Source organism: Neodiprion pinetum, chromosome 4, assembly GCF_021155775.2.
Source record: "Neodiprion pinetum isolate iyNeoPine1 chromosome 4, iyNeoPine1.2, whole genome shotgun sequence".
Classification (NCBI taxonomy): Eukaryota; Metazoa; Arthropoda; class Insecta; order Hymenoptera; family Diprionidae; genus Neodiprion; species Neodiprion pinetum.
Genome location: NC_060235.2, coordinates 37,488,921 through 37,506,509, shown reverse-complemented (window position 1 = coordinate 37,506,509; position 17,589 = coordinate 37,488,921). Strand labels below are relative to the sequence as shown.

The window sequence follows — 17,589 nt, the reverse complement described above, 5'->3', positions numbered from 1 at the left end:
TCGCTACCAAATAATTCGGAATTCGGTGCTTCCGAAACTTTTCAAATTCGGAACTTCAACCCCGCCCCTACTTCACAATGAAACATGGTATAATAATATATGTATAAGACACAACAGATATAGCAAACATACCAGCCAAAATCACTAAACCGACAACCCTGTAGCATAATGAAAAATGAATACACAATCGTCTAAAAATCTATTAGTATTATAATGGTTTATCTTAAACCAACGTAGACGACGATATTTTAGATTATAACGTTAGCAAATAAGATAACGCGAATACGATCGAGGTATTCATACATGCTTTGCCGACTCGCGACTAGGTGCAATAAGAATATATGTATGTAAACACAAAGATATTACAGCCAAAATGTACCTACTGCCGGAAGATAACAAGGAAATTTAAACCTACGAGCCAGGAGTCGCTTACGTCTCATGATTACACAAAACTATACCAGCTCATCCCTAATGAAAAGGGTCAAGTTTCCTCAAAGAAAAAAAGCGTGACATCGCCGCTGCGCGGAGAAGCGATTACGACAATAAGACATTTGATACGTTAGTAAGAGGAAAGAGATAGAAAACGAGAGAGAGAGAAAATGGGAAAGAAAATGTGTAAAAAACATCGTTGTTGCTAACGTTGCGTGTAGTAAATATAAATAATACATTATATAAGTCAATGAGGGAATAAATTCTCATATGAAACGAAAAGGAAAAGCCCGTGCCATTCCAAATTTAGAATTTGTTATTGTTATTTCACCTCCATCATGGGCATTCATTTTTTATCCATATAAGGCAGCCACACCACAGATACTGTAATTGAAAAAACGCAAATTTCATTGTCAGTCAAATTATTGTATGCCGCGTAATCGTTTGTGGATAAATTCAAGGAAACCTTCGTACAAGTATAAATTTTCCGCGACGCCAGTTCACGTCCGGATTACTCACTATCGACAAAATTATTACCATGTAATATTAAGAAAGTAGACAAGAAATTTAACGCCCTGAAAATTTCTTCACTCTATCTAGTGTATCTGTTATACACTACTAGGATCTAACTGCATATTTTATTATTGATAATACTTCGAGTTATACGCAAAAGTGTAAGGTACTTGGGTTAACCTTATCGAAAACTTTTGCCGAGAGTTAAATATGTGATCAGCTGAATATTACGCGCAATAATACACTGTATGGATATGAAACAGTTTGCTGTTATCTCAGCCAGCTTTGTTTCTTTACTCTTCCTCGACGTATTCACGGTGTCTCGCAAGGTAGATATAAGACATCGTTGTACCTGGGCCACAAAGTATCAACGAAGTAGCGAAGGCTATTTTTGGAAGTATAAAGGAGAAAAAAAGGCCACAGGAGCCAAAGAAGAAACCGTATGTATGTATATCGTACGATAAGGGTCTAGAGCTCGCCAGCCCTTAGGTTACAGAGACAACCGAGAAACGGTCATCCGTCGAAACTGGTTTTGTTAAAAGATAACGAGTATCTGCATTCCTTGGAATAAAGTGAAATGAATCACGAGGTATGATACACAGGTATATATTTATTCGGTTACCTACTGTTACTAACTATCACGATGCGGTCATCGGCAGATCAGATTGAGATCTGAGAGAGCAAAGATCGAAAGTGAGTCGTTTGGTTGGGAAAAAAGAAAAGGAAGGGAAGAATGTGATGATAAGTAAATAATTCAACCTTCAACTTCCGGCTGACGTAATAATTTCTTTCACGAGAAAGTGTCTCATTCAAAGCCACAGGAGCAGCATCCGGAAGACCTTGACCCATTATGCCTTGTTCGAGGCTTCATTCGAGGTACTGAATCACTGCTCGTACGGGTCGAGTAAAAATTCAATAAAAGAATCCGAAGCTCGGAACGAGTCCAAGCCTGTTTTAGCTTTCAGGGCGCTTTCATGACCAACGTCACGTCGTGGGGTATGCCTGCTGCTGCTGCCTGATGGAGGGTTTGGCCTGTGCCTGCCTGGTATTATGTGTGTGTGTAAAACCTCGATGCGTCAGAAAGGGGGGAGAGTGATGCGGTGTTAACAAAGAACAGTATTCAGGGATCTCTCTCTCTCTCTCTCTCTCTCTCTTCCCCCTTTGCTATACACGTATGCATTATTAGACATTTTAAGGTGTAATAAATTGATGCAGGGCCTGATTCAAACGTAGATTTTATTTCCGCCCTGAATCGTGCTTGCATAAAGAATAACTTTGACCAAAGAATGAGGAATAATGACCGTGAGAGGGTGCAAAATTGACCATAGTTGAATTTCATTGGATTACATTTCGACATATCGTTCATTGCACTCACTCGGATTTCGTTCGAGACGATATTCGAGATTCCGAGTTCCGCAATGATTTTTTCTTTCATTTCTTCTAAAACGATCCGTCAGCATGGCACCGATTTGATGAAAATGAAATTCTGCGAGAAAAATCGAGTCAGCCATGTATGATAACGGCCGTCGGTCAACGGTAAGTTCTGAGCGTACACATAGCACGGTATCCATCGCGACAGAGAATATAATACAGGGGTACATATATTTATATATTCTAGCGGGGATCGATTGTATGAAAAGTAGCAAGACACAGTAGCAGAATGATAAAACATCGAGTGCAGGTAGGTGCGAAAAAAATAGGTCTGCATTGTGCGCCCATTTATGTACATTGTACAACATAAACTGCAATAGAAGTACTCACGTGAAGTTAGGCAGGATGAGATAGATGATAGAGAGCTGTCGATATCACAGAACTGCAATCCAATAACCGCGACAGGCTTTTTTTTTATGTACGTGTGTCAAGTTGAAAATGAAATTTTCAAAACTTGGATGCAGCGACCTGATGCAACAAACTTATCTGCAACTCTCGGGAACAAAGAAGGCCACGTTCCACGCGTCCGGCGGCGGCTGACGCAACGAAACGTCAAAATCGTAAGTATAACGTTCAAAATATATCACCAGTTCAAAGAGACTTGCGGAAAGTCTGATTTTTACACCAATATATATGTATACGTGACTACGGTTAATTGTATGTTCAATTTTTATACTTATTTTTCTACTTCGAGTAATTTTTAAGTATACATTGAAAACCTACGTAATATATAAATATTTTTAAAGTTATTATTTAACAATAGTCAGCCTTTTTAGTTACTTTCGTTTTTTTTTTGTTTTTTTTTTGTTTATTTTATACTGGTACCGTTTTATTCTTTCTTTTATTCTCTCGTTAATCGTTACTTGTTGCTTATGTATGTACCTATTTCGCGCGACGGAATGTAAAAATTCGTGTGATATATCGTATATTTTTTATAAGCATATTCGTTCGGTTCCGGTTTAAGGCTTTTATGTTTATTCCGTATCCTTTAAGAACTCACGGTGTTCACACGCGCTTTATACATTATCCACACGACGTTTCAAATGTTACGATTAATTAGTAGGTAGGATTAATAGGAAGACTTCCTACTCTCGGAGGTAAAAAAAAAAAAAAAAACGCACTCTGGGTACGCTCGCTGTGGATTTCTCGCTGTATCTGACGACTGACTGACGAACTTAATCCTGAGACCTAGCTAACTTCACGCCGCAAGGTCCGTCGCTTCAAGTTCCGACCAGTCAGCCGGTCGCTGTCCCTCCTCCTCGAATTCTCGACTCTGTATATTTCCTGCCTCCACGCTATGCACACAACCGATATCATCGCTAAACACTGATCGTCCTCGCTCAATTCTCGACATCTCATTGGCGGATGCTTGACGATGAGATTTGAAGGGGGGGTAGAGCGAGTTGAAGTCGAGTCATCTGTTGCGTTAATAATTTAGCTGCGAGTTGATACTCGTCCACTTGTCTCTGCGTGCTCCACACCCTGACGACGATTATGAAGAGATTCGAACGATTGTAGTCAGATGCGTTTACATTGATCCACAAAACCCATCCCAACTATCTGCATTTGATGACTTCATCGGAAGTCATATGTAATCATATTGAGATTTTAAAATAGCCGCAAGAAATTCGCCAAACTGATCTAATCGATGTTCGTTAATTTTCTTTCTCTATATTTTTCTTTTAATTCAAATTATAGTGTCAACTTTTTATTCATTTTTTATTCTCTTTTTCTTTCGATCTTATAATTTTAGGCCAATTTTTGTATTATTCTGTCGAACTTACACGTAAAAGAATTTGATGTTCCAAGAGCTTTGCAGAAGCAATGGAAACGCTAATTTGAGTAAATTGTTGTCAATCAAGTGGGTGTAAACAGAAAATGTGTTCCTAAACCGTGTTACGTAAGCTATTAGCTATAACATAACATAAACGAGAAAAAACTACCATCAGTAAAAATATAACGTATCCATGGAGCTTGATGAAGATTTTGAAGATACGTGTGTATATTGTATATAAGTGGAAAAAACAAAGAGCTTCAGGTTCGTTAAAACTAAAGAGTATCGACTCGAAATCGTTTGGGAAGATCATGTGGATGAAATAATATCAGCAGGCTTGACAGTCATCGCGTATAACTGTATTAACCGTATACATGTATAATAACAGTATAGTACAGATAAAACGTTGAACCACGTGATCACGTGTGATACGTAAACGTGCCATCGACGTCACGTGCTAATGTATGTATACAGCACGTGTAAGATATTTTGAGTTCGCTTAACCACAGTCAGCTGTTTATGTCAGAAAAGTGACAGCTGTGGAAACCAGCAGCCGAACAACTCGTTGGGTAAGAGAGAAATTATCTTATTGGATCTAGAAAAGATGAGATACAAGTCGGTAGAGCGAAAATAACCGAGGGTAACGACGGCTGGCAACTATATAGGTATAATATTTTATGCGCGCAAACATCACCCGACGGTCTGTAAAGAGAGAGAACGTGCCTGAATTGTACGGAAAGAACCAGAACATTCTAGAACGTTTACCGCTTGCAGATTCGCAACGACCGAAGTTGCGTGTGGCGTGCGTTGGATAAGGTAAAATTGATTTTTAAAAATTATACACAGTTTTACTCTGCTCCATTTGACTTTGTGAGAAGATTTGCTGATTTTGAAATACGCACGATCATTCGTTGCGCAACCGGCAATCGACGCAAGTGTCTCGTTTTTAGAAATTTATATTTATGGTTACGCGCGGAGAGGAAGGAACGGTATAACAAAAAAAAAAAAAAAAAAAAAAAATAAGACAATATTCAAAATTCCCCGAACTGATTCTCATGTTTTCCTACAGAGGTTTTCAGAAGCAAAAAAATTGTGACATTGAAGTTTGGATGGAGAAGAAGATTCCAGAGGTTTTCCGTGTCGCCGAAAAGCTTTATGCACGTCAGGCTACAAGTCACTCGATGGTCAGTTCCATGTTCATTGCTCTATTTTATTTTTCTTCTTTTTCTTTCTCCCTTTACTATTTACAGATGTAAGCCAGCGAGTTAGGATGCAGAAAGAGTGGCTATAAATAGCTATCCGAGTCGATGCCACTTTAAGGCTGTATAGAAAGTCAGTGTCGAATGTTCTCGAATGATTCTCAGGTGTCTATAAATAAATAAGGTTTCTGAGGCTAAACTGCCTTTGAATCGACTTTACAGAATTAGGAACAATAATTCGGCGGCGCGGCGTTTGCCTGCTCCCTTCTGCCAATCGGCAAAATCTTAATTCGAAATTATTCGTTCGTATTTCCCTGAGCGTTTCCGTGACGGATCCGCGACCACGAGATCCTTTTATTACACATCCCCCTCCAAGGGCCTGCATACAGAAGCCAAGGAAAACCAGGATGGACAGGGCTTGGTAAACCGGTATAAAACTTATCCGAGGGATCTTGCAAAGCAAAGGGCGGATACATACGGACGAGCGATCGCAACTGCAAATGTATGTATGGGTAAATAAATGTATTGGTGTAGATATGGTGAGCACACATCTCGCAAGTGGGTTTACATCATGACTTAGGGAGGGAAGAATTTATTTAAATGAAATGCACACAGCGAGCTTATCTGTAAACCAAATCGTTTTATACTCGTACATATAGTCACTACACACGTTAAACTAACGTCATTTTTCATATAGGCATAATATGTATACGGTGAATATTTAAAAAAAAACTTTCCATAGAACGTTTTCACGTGTAAATTGACTATGCAATGTTAGACCCGTTGTATTATATCTATATGCGTAGAAAAAGTAAAACGAAACGTAGAATATTACCTTACTTTCAATTTCAATTGCAACTTATTCCAACGAGCAGCTCTCGGCGTTAGAATGATTATACCTGTTCTAATGCAATCTCTCGCGATTAGACGGACTCGTTTGATCGCTAAAATTTTATTTACGTCAACAATCCATTATACCAATAATGCATACTAATAAATGTAAACTCTAAAATGAGGCATGAATGTTGATTGAAATTAATTTCGTTGCAGTGTTTTTTGACGCTCGCGTTTTATTACAGACACTTGTCGCGCGGCTCTTATAGATACTGTTTCTTTACGCTGTTATTATATAACGCCACAATATTTTTCCATCAGTCAAAAAACAATGAGGAACGAAAAAATTAATTAATCGTAAACGAGTTCGTGACACTTTTTGACACGAATACCTTAGGGGTTTGTGCATAACGTTGTACCCGCATGTATGCAAGATACACGATGCATTTACTGCATGAACAGCGTTCGACCCGATCATCGTCTAAATAATTCACCTCACATTGCGTCGGGGAAAGGAAAAGGCCGTTGCACCTCATTATACAATTCTTCCATTCGAATCGCTCTTTGTTACACATATACAGACATCTCTGTTTGGCATCGATCGGTTACACGCATTATATTATATATCTTGTACGTACAGCTATAATATCGAGGGTTAAATTGCCAATCAGACAAGTTTGCTCGGCTCCTTTTCATCGCCTTATACCGGATTATTTCCATCATGCCCCCCATAGGGACCCCTGGTAATAGGCAAATCAGGATACAAGTCTACTCTGAGCAGTTTCGCTGCTCTTTTGTTAGCACGCAACGAATGTCACCCAGGCGAAACTCAGAGTTGCTCAAAGTGGACTTGTACCCTGATTTGCCTATAATTAGGGGTATCTATGGGGCGCGTCACGAAAATAATCATTATTCGTTGCAACTCGTTATCAGATCATTTTATTAATTTTCTCTCTTCTAGGTGGCGAATGGTCGTGATTTTCCAGCATCGTTCTAAACTCGAAATTAGTGCTTGCAATGGTTCGTGAAATTTTCCGTTCATTCGCAGTAATCAAAAAAGTTATTCAACATATTCACCTAATATTTGCAGTTTTTCTCTACGATACGATCGTGGCGGCGAGTTTATCAATTAGAAAATCTATAAAACAAAGGAAAAGTTTTTATCGTACATACTATGTACAATTTACATGGAAATGAGCGAAGGTTGGCAAAATCAAGGAGAGTCCTTCACGCAACGGAGCATGTAGATTACAAATTGACCTAGAATCGCGATTCAAACGTATGAACACCCGTACTCATGAATTTGCGTGGCCCGGGCTGTAACGAAGTTCGTTAAAAATCCAGTGCAAACCTGATCCCTCAGATTGCGAGTTGCAATTCCGGTGTTATGCGCGTCAAACTCCGCATTTTATTTTCTCCCGTCTTTTATACCATCGCGAGACGACTTTTTGTATTTTAGAGTTTTAATGCGCAGCAATATTACAGGTTGCAAAGATTGGCGATAAATAAGGGTCCGGTAGGGCCGGGTAAAATGGATTACTTTCGGGTCGAGTACCCGAAAAACTCGTATTACTAAAATTCCCGAGTTCCTCAAAAATGTTGGGTTTGCCGAAAATTGCGGAGTTTTCGAAAATTTTGCTCGTGGCTGTTTTCGCTTCTCCAAAAATACCGGGACTTCTAAAGTGAACAGAAATTTTCGATAATTTCGGCCTACCCGAAATTTTTGGACTACCCGAAGTTTTCGGACTACCCGAAGTTTTCAGACTACCCGAAGATTTCAGGTTTGCCAAGAAACCCGACCCGATGCAAATCCGACCCGTACCCGAAAGTACCTGAAATCTTCGGGTAGTCCGAAAACTTCGGCCTACCCGATAATTACTTCGGGTAGGCCGAAATTTTCGAAAATGGGAGGAGGTGAGGAGGGGTTGAATGCTTTACCCTCCTACCACTCACGTCATATGTCTTATTTACGGTCTCTCTATCTCTATATACGTAGCCTTGACACTTTACCGGGCAGGAAGTTAAATTGAAAGAGGAGAACCTGCGCAGCAGCTTGGTAGCAGGCAGAAAGGCAAACAGAGATTGCAGGGCGGGGAAATATCGAGTCTATTTGAAATAAGAACGATAAGAATACATTATTTACAAGGACGGTAAAACCTCACCGCGTTAACCTTCGTCAACTTTGAAAGTACCTTCGCGCAGATTATATTGTACCTGCGTATATATATATATAGAAATTTTCGATAATTTCGGCCTACCCGAAATTTTTGGACTATCCGAAGATTTCAGGTTGGCCAAGAAACCCGACCCGATGCAAATCCGACCCGTACCCGAAAGTACCTGAAATCTTCGGGTAGTCCGAAAACTTCGGGTAGGCCGAAATTATCGAAAATTTCTATATATATATATATACACAGGTACAATATAATCTGCGCGAAGGTACTTTCAAAGTTGACGAAGGTTAACGCGGTGAGGTTTTACCATCCTTGTAAATAATGTATTCTTATCGTTCTTATTTCAAATAGACTCGATATTTCCCCGCCCTGCAATCTCTGTTTGCCTTTCTGCCTGCTACCAAGCTGCTGCGCAGGTTCTCCTCTTTCAATTTAACTTCCTGCCCGGTAAAGTGTCAAGGCTACGTATATAGAGATAGAGAGACCGTAAATAACACATATGACGTGAGTGGTAGGAGGGTAAAGCATTCAACCCCTCCTCACCTCCTGCCTCGATTCGTTAGGTATCGAAACATCGTTCATCCAAGTATAAGATTCCATCTGTCGTACGTTTAAAACGTCAAAAAACGGAACTGTTTTTAATGCTTTACATGAAAGGATAATCGTTACATTCCTGTATGATCGACATTCACTGCATTACGTGCATTTGTATAATTGTCGTATATCGTATAGTTCAATGACGATATATTTGAACGATACAACTATACGGGTTTTAACAAAATATGTCGCTTTGTCTTATACGTGTAATACATGGTGAGTTTTCGGTGAAACTTCCCGAGGCTAACGACGTGTCGCCGGCAGATAGGCAACCAAAGGTACACCTCAAACGCAGTAAGTACTTAAGATGTAAGCTCGGTTGCTTATTTGCCGGTGACACATTGTTAGCACCGAGAACTCCCACTGAAAACTCACCTTATGTTGAAAAAAATGTTACGATAAGTATGTAAACCATGAAAATTAGTCGGGAAAAATCATAGCCAGAAATCAGTATTGTTTCTACAGCAAACCGACTCTAGAATAATAATCGCCAGCAGCAACATCGCGTAAAATATAATGCGATTGGTATAACACGTATGTATAATTAAAAAATGCAAATGAATCGATAGCCCACCTGTCGCAATATTGTTTCCCTAAACGTGCACGAAGAACTAATATACGCATGATTTCTAAATGAACGAGTAACACCCAATTATCCACGAAATTCTTATCATTAAGCATGCGCGTGGCTAAACTCAATTCAATCACGTGTCGTGTTGGTGTAAACGAGGACAGGACTGGACAGGGTTTAGGGATGGATAAACGGATGGATAGATAAGGGTGAAAGTGATCAACATAGACAGAGAGAGAGGTCGAAAGCGGAATGAGGAAGCGGGGGCTGGAATGAAGCGGATGGAGGAGGGAATATATCGATTTGCTAGCGGTACTGCAGCCCTTGCTGCAGCTGTCGAGGCTGATGCAACCTTGCTACGGTCACCTTGACGTCACTTTCTCACCCCTGCCAGCCCGGCGCCGCTCGTTAGGTGCTATTGGTTTACGGCCTTCGCAACCTCGATTATACTTACGGGGTTCGGATTAAAATTCAAGAATCCATTGGGTGTGAAAGCTGGTTAGAAAAGGTTGAAAACAAATGAACTGCGAAATAAGGGTTCCGACAGTAGTACTTCAGAAATTACAATATACGTGTTTGGACATTGACGTGACAAAAATTGTGAAAAAATTTGATACATCTATATACATAACTATTAATCATTTTCTTATGACTATCTGGGAGAAGTGTAATTGAAAATTTTTTTTCTGTACAAATTGATTAATTGCACCGAATGAAAAACTATGGTTGCTACAACATTTGGATTGAATCAATTTTGATCTCTTCCACACAGTCAGGACATTTTCTTTGTATCGAAAGATCGAAATATGTAAAATGATCGTCGGGTATATATACCTATGTGTTAAAAATCCGACCCTGTACTTGTCGCGTAGGCATATATATATTACGTACGTATATCGTTGTAGTTGTGACTTTGGACTACAAACTGGATCGCAGTATATCATATTTATCGATATACTCTAAGCTTGCGAAATTGACTACACATCGAATTCGTTTGAGATTGCGAGTGAATAATAATAACTATGATAATGATAATAAAAATAACAATTATAGTAATCATAATAAAAGTCAAAGCCGCTTATCTGCTAAAGGATTTGAATACGCTGGGTGGTCACATGTGTATAATTCATTGGAATAGATAAAACGAGTTGATGTATACCTATGTATGAGCTATAAGATCGAAAAGCCTCGAAAAGTTATCGCTCAATCGTCCCGAATACAACAATTCGGTATCATTGACCAGGTATGAACCCTGACAAAGCTAAGCACGAATTCAAATTATGGGTATTTTTAGGTCATCGAATTATTTAGCCCGCCTATAGTCGTTGTCCTGGAAAAGTATTCAGACTGAGGATAAAAGATTTCAACGAAAGGAGGAAAAAAAAGAAAAAAAATTCGATAAATATAATTCCCGACTAATGGAAGAAAGGCAGCGTTGAAAGTACACATGCATCGTAAATAAATATTTTGACGTTTTATCACGGATGACAATAACGCGAAATTCCCTGCTGAGCGCACGAACATCATACAAGTAATCTTTGGCCGATGGACGTCTCGAGTAAGGAATTTTAGAATGAATTTAAAATGTGTTATCTAAAAATAAAACACTTGGCACCGCATTCTATGATTTATTGGGACATTTCCACAATCAACTGGATCACGGCGCGTGAGGATGTCGATGCCCGGACGAGTTTTTAAAGAGCCAAGGAAATGGGAAGACGGATGCGTGTCTCACTCAAAGGCAAATAAAGTATCTTTGCAGGATTCGGAATTTTTTATTGATGCCGTCGATGTTGGAAGATATTAACTACAAGTATGAGCACCGTAACGATCGCCCAATTTTAACTTATCGTTAGCGACAGCGGCGGATACGGAAGTAGAAAAATTGAGGCCATATTATAACGTTTATTTACACATATATGTATGTAACAGACGAAACGGCATCTTCTATCACGTATGACAGAGCTGGAAATGCAACCGACTCGCCATTATTATATACGACACAGTTTCGGTAAACATTTGGAGTTATCAACCATCATACATATCGTGATATCAAATTACATTGACAAAAATAGAATAGACAATGCATACACAATGAAACACCCGTGTTTAGTCGCGGAGACTTAATGAATGATAAAACCATTGTCTGGCTCCTATATGTTGTCCAAAAGAAATCATATTTACGGATTTGTGTGAACAACCAAGCGGCACGTGCACAAGTTGTATCTTATAGCGAGTCTAATTCTACTCGAAAGATATGTCTATTGTTTCCGTATTGTATTTATTTACCTAAGCAATGTAAACGTGTGAGAAGTCTTGCGTTTTCTACGCGGCTAACGATAAATTGATAATTCCCTATTTGTAATAGTGATAAAACAACGACGATCGGGGCGGAAAAACCTATCCGTCTTTGATAGTTCCCTTCGCTCTATATTTTATAGCACCGATATGACTGATAAATATTTCTCTATAGTTGATATCATATGACCGGAAATGCAAACCGCACCGAAGCAGGTGAAACAGCTAGTAATCGTGACACGTACGGTTTGTTGAGGGTAAGTAAGCGTGTCCGGTCTTTGACGACAATTGATCAAGGCAACGTGTTTCTCAATTTTGAATTCCTGCGGAATCGTCGGATTCAAGAAGCAAAATCTTCGCCTTGTACATTGTTGTTTCGTATATGTATAAGATGTATACAATGTACAGTACGTTTATTTTTTTTCATATTTATGCACTCAAGAGATCGCAGATTAGCGTTCCATAATTACCATAAAACCCATAAAACAGCCATAAATTAAGCCTTAGCAAAAAACAAAGGGAGATCGAAGATCTTTCACCCGTGTTGACAGTCTTGTCGTGGCGTATGAATTTTCTGTGTACACATACGTGCGGATCTAACGGTGAAGTTGACATAAGATCCGCGGAAAATGACAAAGGAAGCGAGATTGAACCTAATTAAAGTTAGGTTAGACTCTAACGGACGAGTCGGGTGAATTTAGTTGAGAGCGAATTAGATTGATCGAGCGTGTCGCGTGGTCGTGACAAAAAACACAAACGGCAACAACGCAATAATCCACTTCCCATTTAACAACTCTCGCCTGTCCGAGGCTCCGAATAAACTGGGTTTTTACCCTTTGAAATGAGTGGGGTAAATTGAAATGATAAAAAAAGGCTCACCCGGATGCGTCCAGAACGCTCCTACCCTCAAAGATCACCCAATCTTGGCCTCGTTCTTCCAACAATTAAAGTTTCAGAAGAGAAAGACGAAGCACTGTACGCCTCTGTGGCTGACAGTTTCTTGCACAACGCGCAATGGCGTCGAAGTTACACAGCTGATCACTACGCGGCACTCGCGCGTAGATAGCTATAGATGCCGCCATAATAAAGTGCGGAAAGTAGTCCGTCAATAACGCCTAAATTCAATGTTTTCGAATATATTTCAAAGATTTTTCTTTCAGGTTGTTCTGAAAAATCTGTCAACAAAGCGCGGATGGTTTTTTCAAGTTTGTTTCAACGAGATACATTTTTGAATTTAATTATTCGTCAGATAAATAAAGGTAGAGTGTATACTATAGGTATACACACTTGTACGCATGTACACATGTGGATATTAATTCAGCGACGGCTAGTTTTTTGACCAAGTTGATTACGTTGGTAACGTAGATTCAGCCCGTGGCGGCCGTTTATATATGAGAGAAGATCATCCAATTTTACTCCAACGATTCCTACTAACTGACTGAAAAAATTGTTCCAGTTGAACAAAATGCGACGATGATTTTGCGCACTTCGTTATGAATCGAAGAACAGATTTTAAGCTCAACAAAATATAATCGCTAACATTAACTATTGTTGCGAATAAATTTTAGACCCTGACATCGAAGAATTCCGAATCATTGTTAAACTGAGAAATCATAATTTATTGTTCGATAGAGCGGTAAAACAATATTGATTCAATTTGATTGCATTTGATGATCTAATGCGAAAAACGTGTAACTTGATATAAGGATATTCAATAAGATCGCAAAAAATTGTACTACGTATTAGTCAAATTCTGACAATTTAGACTTTTATAAATATCATATTTATTAGAATCAAAGTGAAAGTTATATCTCCATAATTATGGCAGCGTATGTAAAATTGTGGAACTTTCGGTCTTACTAAATTTTATTGTTGTTAATTTCGGTCGTACGTAAAATACACGAACTACGTGGTGTATGGATATCGCGGTAAAACTAATTTGTTTGTCATTATTATTAAATATCTCGCGGTTGAAAATTTCACTTTTCATGAACTATCAAGAGCAAGAAGGTAAACTTATTTCAAGCCTCCGTTTGAGGGTAAATCAAAAAACTAATCATAAGGTAATTTCAATCGGTCAAGAAGGAGCGTAGCACTACTTCAAGATTTCAGCGCGTGTTTGCTGTAAATAAGCCTTTACGTATAGCAGCCAATAATAATCATGTATTTCCGTTATGCACTGGCAGGGTTCAAGAAATCGTCATGGAAACAGTTTCACCACACTATGGCTGAAGGGGCTGAAGAAAATCTACGTGGCGCCCTCTGTCATAAGCTTCAGGAAAAAATTTAATTTCGATATATGGTCTAAGCATAGACTTATCCTGGACTTATATCTCTGCTTATACCTATGTTTGGCTGCTGGATCAGGAACGCTCAGGAAATAAGGCACGCCATGGACACTTTTGAAATTGGGCTCGAGACAGAAATTTGAAGTCCATGAATCGGTGAGTGACGCGTTCTTCACGAACTTGTGTCGGGTTTCTGAATTCTATAGTTTGTAAATATTTTATTTTGACTCGAACTGGATTTATGACCAAGCACAAACGCCACTTGAGGTCGATAAACTTTTCCAGTTTATTTGTGATCAATTTTATCTTGTAAACTAAAAACTTTTGAGGTTGGAAATTTTGGACAGAGTGGTAAACTTCCGTTTTGACACATGTGTGAGGTGGTTCAAAGGTTATTAAAATAGTAAACCTTGCAGCGTCTCATAGCCTAGAAAAAAAGACCTAACGTAAAGCAATACATTTGATAATAAAAAAACAAAAATTGTGCAAGTATGGCAGATCACGAAAAACTTGTTGAAGTAAATCCGAGTAACGGAATCTCTTGTGTACGTTTTCGTAACGAAAAAGGATTGTCGATGGAACAAATAACAAAAATATTCTCCAAATACGGTGAAGTACTGAGCGTTAACGCAGCCGGCGTCAATGAATATGGTTTTCGTTTCATAAGGTTTCGAACGAAAGAACAAGCATTGGAATGTGTGCGGGGTTTGGAAAATCATCCAAATATAAGATTCCAGGAAGCTAAACACAAAAGTGAAAATCACAACAATAATACCCCTCCTAATCAGTATAGAAAAAATAACAAATCAAGCATCCATGGACTGGAAACTAATAATCCGTTGCACAATACCAATCAAAACGGCAGAACACAATTGACGAACGGTAGTAAAGACGCAGCCAAACCAGAAAACAACGACTTTCAGCGACAAAATGGAGAAAATATTGGGAGGAATGACTTGAACGGTGCCGATAGAAGTGCCGGTAAAGACTTTAAGACTGCCAAATCGGATGGCCACAATCCATTAAGGAAACCATTGAGTGCGAGGCTTGCTAGGAATTTACCCAAAAATGAGTCAGATTGCAGTAACGAGGCGCAAGAGAATTCAGGGTATCGATTAAATGTGTCGAAATTTGCAGAATTGTACAAACGTCGCGGAACCATTGCCACCACATTTCAACCATCCAACAATGATTGTCAAAATCAATATCAGAAGACGTTTGTTGACACACCTGCAATACCCGCCGGTGCGATACCACAGCCAATGATTGCCAGTCCACGTTCTTCGCGTACCAGTAGTAAAAGCCCGTCGATAATAACCGATGCACCACCACCCTTAATCAGCAACCCGCTGGAACCAAAAACACAAGCCTACCTCGCTTACGATGTAGTCGTGGCAAATATTCATTCTAATTTGGGAGTTAGTAACATTTATGAAATGTTCGACAAGTTCGAACCGATCTATGTATCTGATATCGAAACTGTCCCGGAGATCAATGTACGGTTTTGCTTTGTTTACTTCAAAACCCCATCCGTTACGCTCCAAGTCGAAGAATTGTTTGATGGTATATCTGCATTTGGGAAGAATCTAATCATCTTACGGCCAGAGACATTGGAGGCAGAAGCAAGGATCTTCTAAAATCATGACACTGCAATCAAAGCCGAGTATCGATATTCCTAGTATCGATACAAGTCATTAAAGGTATGTAATAATATTTCACAGAATGCGTTTTGTGAATTTAAATATTGTGGAATTTACTGGTTGAAACTCATGACTTATTTTGTGCGTTTCTCTATTTTTCAGTAGGACTTAGTACTGCGGCATTTGGTATTGCGAAATTGGACTTTATGGGCACATAGTTGTGACCATTTAACAAAGAATCTGTTTCTTCTTTTTTCTCCTTTTACACCAATTCGCTTGACCATCCAATCTGGAGTTAGTGTCTAGGCTTGTGACGTTCAACACTAATTACCTTGCACTGGTGCAGAAAAAAAATCACAAACATGAGATATGTAATCTTCATTTGATATAGGTAAGAGAATGCCTAGCTGTCCATGAAGCACGACCATACCTCAAATATCTAAATAAATTAGCCTACAAGTTGATATTTTAGATTAGTTCTATTATACTTTTTTATCAGTCAGTGCTTTTATGCTAATCAACTACATTCTTGTTAGGTTATTTTAGTTTGCACCACTAGAATTGAGACACTGCTGATTAAAATTCTGCACACTAGCGTGAAGCTTGGATAGAATTAAGTGATATTTCTCTTAGGAAAAATCAGTCATCAAAGAGAAGATGATAAAGTTCAAAGATGAACATTTGTCCGATTTTATTACCTCACAACTTTATATACTCCAGACTTTATTGTGAAAGAGATCATTTTGATAGATTTACTAAAATGAATGAATGCTTTTATTTACGGTAAATTTGAGGTTGCTGTATTTCCTAATTGTAAAATTTTTTTTTCAGTTTTTTTTTTGTTCGCTCTACCTCGTTAATTCAATCTTAGTAGTAAGTCCAGCGTTAACTATAATTGTCATTGGCGGTTCAAAGAGTATTCTCAAAGAACGGGTGAAATTTGTGCGCCTGTTATTCATATCATTTACCGTAACTGATTTTACTTGGACTGTACCTAACTGAGACATACGTGATTACATACATACAGGTGTCCAAAGGATGATTAAGTTTGAGAAAAACCTTAAAAAATATGAGAGCTAAAAGAAATACTTTTTGTAGGTGTATTCAAACAATCACCATCCTTCATGCATATTTACCCTAATTATTTGACTGATGAACCAAAAGAAACCTAATAAATTATAACCGTTTCTTCAATTTTTTTTTTTTTTTCCCCCCCATTCTGATTTTACCGTCAATTCTGTTACGGCAGGTCTGATAGATTATTGCTTATTTCATTGTAATTTTCTCCAGATCTGGAGTTGAATTACTAGTACATAACTTTTAAAAAACTAGTTTAACCATGGCCTGTTACACAATTTCAGTTTTTCACTTCGTGCATGCTCTAAGTATTCAAATATGTTATCAAACAGATTTTTATGCTAGCAAGATAGTATTCTGAGAAACAAGTCATCAGTGTCAAGACAAATTGCAAGTATTTTCATTTTTTCAAAATATAACTTATTGTGAAGGTATCTAGTCATCGGGAAAATTCAGCGAACCAGGCAATAGAATCGTTTCCTGGAATTTATAATTTTCCTTTCACTGACTATCGCTCAAAGACACCACAAATAATTCTTGTTAATATCAGAAATCACTTTACCCAACTCATGGAAATATTTTTAAGTTAAGTTAAGGCAGTGAAAAATGAAAAAAATATCCAACTGAACATTTAAAATATACTAAGTATTTTGTTTAATTTTATAGAAAATTGTCGATATGAACTCGTTGGTCGAAATGAGTCACGATATATTGCAGAGAGATGACTATTATCTTCTAGTGCACCGAAAAATGCCAGTGAATTT

General features: G+C 38.4%; 2 protein-coding genes across 6 annotated transcripts in view; one reads left to right on the top strand and one right to left on the bottom strand.

Annotated features, from left to right (window-relative positions):
* The window catches only part of CycG (cyclin G), a 29,189-nt gene extending 16,330 nt beyond the window's left edge, over positions 1-12,859 (bottom strand). For 2 of the 3 annotated variants that reach the window (XM_046619988.2, XM_046619985.2), the window contains exon 1: positions 12,700-12,859. The gene's annotated coding sequence lies outside the window, so the exon portion shown is untranslated. Of the gene's footprint in view, positions 1-2,703; positions 3,467-12,699 lie in introns of those variants that run through there. The other variant, XM_046619986.2, reaches the window with a different exon arrangement.
* Positions 4,592-17,421, top strand: LOC124215975 (uncharacterized). Of its 3 annotated transcripts, XM_046619963.2 has the most exons (4): positions 4,592-4,963; positions 5,217-5,331; positions 14,007-15,808; positions 15,914-17,421. In XM_046619963.2, exon 3 carries the CDS (start codon positions 14,600-14,602, stop codon positions 15,743-15,745), a length of 1,146 nt encoding a protein of 381 aa, XP_046475919.1. In that variant the 5' UTR covers positions 4,592-4,963; positions 5,217-5,331; positions 14,007-14,599; the 3' UTR covers positions 15,746-15,808; positions 15,914-17,421. The 3 variants fall into 3 exon arrangements, with proteins under 3 accessions (XP_046475919.1, XP_046475918.1, XP_046475920.1); XM_046619964.2 differs by lacking the exons at positions 4,592-4,963; positions 5,217-5,331 and having other exon boundaries at positions 14,024-14,264; positions 14,776-15,808; positions 15,911-17,421; XM_046619962.2 differs by lacking the exons at positions 4,592-4,963; positions 5,217-5,331 and having other exon boundaries at positions 14,022-15,808; positions 15,911-17,421.
* Positions 17,422-17,589: the final 168 nt, after the last annotated feature.